Source organism: Miniopterus schreibersii (genome assembly GCF_964146895.1).
Source record: "Miniopterus schreibersii genome assembly, chromosome: 18".
Taxonomy (NCBI): domain Eukaryota; kingdom Metazoa; phylum Chordata; class Mammalia; order Chiroptera; family Miniopteridae; genus Miniopterus; species Miniopterus schreibersii.
In genome coordinates this window covers 5552955-5557474 of record NC_138121.1, presented here as the reverse complement: position 1 = coordinate 5557474, position 4520 = coordinate 5552955, and the positions used below count along the sequence as shown (strand labels likewise).

The 4520-nt window shown below is 56.5% G+C and overlaps 1 protein-coding gene across 1 annotated transcript; it reads right to left on the bottom strand.

The window, feature by feature from the left end:
• Window positions 1-2145: 2145 nt before the first annotated feature.
• GPR4 (G protein-coupled receptor 4) lies at window positions 2146-4179 on the bottom strand. Its single transcript, XM_081118238.1, has one exon. It carries the CDS (start codon window positions 3366-3368, stop codon window positions 2277-2279), a length of 1092 nt encoding a protein of 363 aa, XP_080974364.1. The 5' UTR covers window positions 3369-4179; the 3' UTR covers window positions 2146-2276.
• Between the last annotated feature and the right edge of the window lie 341 nt (window positions 4180-4520).

Below are 4520 nucleotides of genomic sequence, written 5' to 3'. Positions count from 1 at the left end.
TATAATTCACTGCTGTTTCCTCAGCTCCTAGAACAGTGCCTGGCATGTAGTAGGTGCTCAATAAATATTTATTGAATGGGAGTGAGCAGTTGGTGGAGGAGTAATGTGTAGGCTTTCACCCCATTCTCTGAGGGGGCTGTGTTCAAAATACCTGGCCCCCTCCAGCTCCATCCCAACAGCTTTATGGTGGTGAGACAGGATGGGAAAATTACTAAGGCTCCCAGATCCCAGGCCTCCCTCTTTTCTCTCCCCCCAACACCAAAGCCCCGACTTCCTGCATCTCAGTAACCTCCCTCCTACAAAGCCATTTTCTTCATTAAGTTCTTTTTTTCTCATTCCCTTCCTCCCTCCTCTTCCTTTCTCTGAGAAGGGTTTCGAGGAACCACTTCTGGGAACTTCTGGGACAAGAATGTGTGTAGAGAGATATGGGGTATTGTCACATCTCATCAGGAGCTTGAAGCCTGTTACACACCAGAAGGGTGACCTACCAGAAGGGGCGAGGCCTGTCCAGAGCTGGGGGCTTCCTCCTGTTCTCCAGCCTGCTTATGAAAGGAGGGCCATTCCTGGTGACCTCTGAGAGCTAGGGGAGGGAGGGCGACACCAGTCAGAGGAGGCAGCCTTGGCCACTCTGGGTCGTGGGAACAGAGGCAGAGACGGGGAAGGGAGAGGGAGCCTAGGATGGCCCCAGGCTGACTCACCGGCTGTGCAACCCTGGGCTAATCTCTTGGCCTATCCAGTGACCGTCCCGTAATAGGGCCTGGGATCATTCCCAGAGGCCCTTCCGGCTCAGGCTCTCAGTCACTGTTTTCCCAGAGTGGGCAAGAGGCTCATGCTACAAAATCCCACAGGCCCTTGTGCTTCTTCCATCATCGTATTCCTTCAAAGCAAACCTCAAAACTCACCACTGTTCCTCCCTCGCCCCACCACCCACCTGGGTGCAGCTGCCAGCATCTCCCACCTGGACTAATCCACCGCTTCACGGGCTCCCGGCTTCTGCCCTCACGTCCCATATCCTGGTCCCCACCCAGCAATCAGATGGATGCTGTTAACATTTAAGTCAAATCACATCCCTCCTCTTGTGGCTCCCATTTATCTCAGAGTAAAAGGCAAAATCCTCACCAGGCCTTTGAAACCCTGAAGATGGGCCTCTGTCCCCTCGCCAGTCTCACTCCCATTCCTGTCTCCCTCCGTCTTCTCTAGTCACACCACTGTATTTCCTGTGCCTTAAATTCAGGCACGCTCTTCCTCCAGGGCTTGATACTTTCTGCCTGCAATGCCCTTCCCCCTGACAGCCACAGGGCACCCCCTCACCTCCTTCAGGTCTTTGCTCAAATGCCAACTTCTCAGTGAGCCGTCCCCTGACCTCATCTAGACCAGACTCCATGTCACTCTCTGTCCCTTCAGCTTCATTTTTACCCAATATACTTATCAATTCCAAACATTATATCTATTTTGATTTACTCATTTACTGGGAGCTCCGTAATGGTGGAGCCTGGGCTGTCTTGGTCACCCTTGTGTCCCCAGCTCCAGCCTGCAGAGAGTAGATTTTAAGTTCAAATAAATCTGTTGACTAAATAACTCCTCCTGCCAGTCGGCCTCGATTGCCCTTCACTTGGCTTTGGACATTCTCCCTCTTCTTCCTCAGTCCTGACTTGGAGGATGCTGTTTATCTAAAAACTCACAATTGCTCTGTCCTGCTCACTCTCCCCTACATGACAGGGCTTCCAGAGAGCTGATCACTCCACGCTCAGAGAATTTCTCCTTCCACCTTTCCCTTGAGTCACTGTCTTTTACCCCCACGTTGGAAATAATCTTAACCTTTCTTTTTGTCTTTACCTCTGGAAACTTAATTTACTGGTCCCTTCCTCCAGAAAGCCCCCCCAGACTGGGTCAGATGCCCTTTTGGGTTCCCCCAGACCCTGGCCTCTCCTGTCTGAGCCCTGCCCACTCTGGGCCATCACTGTCCAGGGACAGATCTGTCTCCACCACTGGAGTGGGAGCCCGGGAGGGCAGGGCCAGGTCTGTCATTTGTCACCACTATGTCGCTAACACTGCCCAGTAAACTGGGAGGCACCGCTCAACTGAATTGTTAAGGGGTCATGGTAGAGGATGACAACTGACCAACGACACACCAACCTTGCTGTTTTCCTATTTTCTTATATTCTTATGAATAGTTACACAGCCTTATTTATGTACAATTTGCACACACCAGACCAAGAGCGCAGGGAGCGTGGGATGTGATTCTGGGAGACGGGGTCTCTCCGCGATCTGAGGGTTCACTGTGCCGGTGGCGGCAGCATCTTCAGCTGCACCTGGTCCTCCTGGGAGGAAGGCGCTGCCACCCAGCCGGCCGCCGTGGTCTTGGCCACGTTGTTCCTCTTGGAAGTGAGCGGGGTCTCCAGGGTGATGGAGGCGTTGGCCATCTCCTGGGGCTTGTCGCTGGCCAGGAAGTGGAGCAGGTTGTGCAGGGCCTTGGCCACGTCACTGCGCGTGCCCTCGTTGACCAGGCAGTAGAGGATGGGGTCGGCCACGCAGTTGAGGCTGGTGAAGGCCAGCGAGCTGTGGTAGGCGGAGAAGACGCGCTCCTCGAAGCCGCAGTCCCAGGGGCGGCCCAGGTAGACGGCGCTGCGGGACAGCAGGAGCACGTGGTAGGGCGCAAAGCAGACCAGCACGATGGCGATGAGGCTGAGGGCCAGCCGCTTGATCTTGGTCTTCTCCTGGCGCTCGGTGGACACGCTGCCGCGCACGGCGCGCAGGATCCCACGGTAGGAGAGCAGCATGAGGGCCCACGGGAACAGGAAGCCCACGAAGACGCGGTAGAGGTTCATCCAGGCCACCCAGCCCTCCATGGGGAACTTCTCGAAGCAGAAGGTGTGGTTGTAGCGATCGCGGAAGAGCTCGTCATGGAACAGGGGCGCCGAGTTGGCGCCCAGCTCCGTGGCCCAGACCACGGAGCTCACGGCCACGGCCGTCTTGACGCGGCGCAGGCGGGCGAACCGCAGCGGGTGGGCCACGGCCAGGTAGCGGTCCACCGAGATGCAGCACAGGAAGGCGATGCTGATGTAGATGTTGGTGTAGAAGATGAAGCCGAAGAGCTTGCAGGAGCCCGGGCCGTGGATCCAGTTGTCGTGGTGCAGGAAGTAGTCGACCCAGAGCGGCAGCGTGCAGATGTACAGCAGGTCGGCCACGCTGAGGTTCATCAGGTACACGCCCAGCTCGTTGCGCTGCCGCACCTGGCGGTAGGCGGCCCACAGCGCCAGGCAGTTGGTGGGCAGCCCCACGCCGATGACGAAGATGTAGAGGGAGGGCGGGAAGAGGTGGTCCATGCGGGAGTCCACGTGGCAGCCCTCCCATGTGCGGTTGCCCATTCTCAGCACTGCGGCTTTCAGCGGTTTCCCATGGCCCGCGGGGGCGGTGGGGCCACGGGGGGCGGGGGGCCATGGGGCTCCCTGAGCCCCCTCCTTGGAGGCTCAGGGGAACATGGTGGGAAGGAGTCGGCGGGGGGAGGAGGGGAGGGTAACCGTGGACAGGAAAGGGTGGAGCTTGAGAAGGAAGGGTTGGAGGAAGGACAGAATTACCGCAGGAGGGAGGTCTGGGGGATGGTGGGATGAACAAAGAGCTTAGTCAAGGAGGTGTTTATAGACCCGGGCAGAGTGTAAATGAGGGAGGAATGGGCTAACACAAAAACTGGCCGAGGGGTGTTTGTGGAGGGGAGGAAGGCATCAGTGGGCAGCGGAGAGAGGGAGGTATCGGTGCAGGGTGAAGGGAGTAAGTGGCTGTGCCAAAGGAATGGTGGGTGGAATGTACTAGAAGACACAGGAAATACACAGGAAGGTGCTGAGAGGGGGCAGGCTACAATTAGGGAGTGTTGCAAAGAGCAGACAACGTGGGCGTGGGTGCTGGCGTGTCCTAGGACCCCAGTAAGAAATGAGGAAATAAGTAAGGTAGCCCCTGAAGAGAAGACGATGGAAAAGGAGGTATTGGGGGGTGGCGCGGACAGGGAGGAAGGGCTCAGTCTGAGGAATGCGGGAAGGGTTTTTAAGAAACAGGAAGGAGGTGAATGAGGGCTAGATCAGAAGATTATGGGCGGAAGGGGCAGTTTGAAGGGGGCAGGGGAGGGATCCAGCTTGTCCTGCTGGGGGCTGAGCAGTTGAGGTGAAGTGGCCCCCTCACAGTTCCCAGCTGACTGCAGTGCCTGTGGGGAGAGGACCCCAGTGAGGGTGTGTGTGGCCTGCCCCCTCTCCCGCGTGCATCCCACCTCCCCGTGGCTCCTACAGGCTGCAGGGTAGATATCCAGATAATGCCTTATTGAACCCCATTCTAGACAACAGATCTCTGAAAACACGGATTTGAGGCGCCAGATATTTTGCCCTAATAGATGTTAAAATGATGACCCTACTTAGAGTTTAGAACTTTCTTCCAGAAACCACATAAAACTGGCACAGGAATCGGACCATGTTTTGGGAAATGCTAGATGAGGTTAGCGCTGTCATTTCACAGGCAGAGAGGCTGGGCCACTT

What these genes read in the sequence shown, in the direction of transcription:
- GPR4 (XM_081118238.1), bottom strand. Translation starts at nt 3,368, where the DNA reads ATGGGCAACCGCACATGGGAGGGCTGCCACGTGGACTCCCGCATGGAC.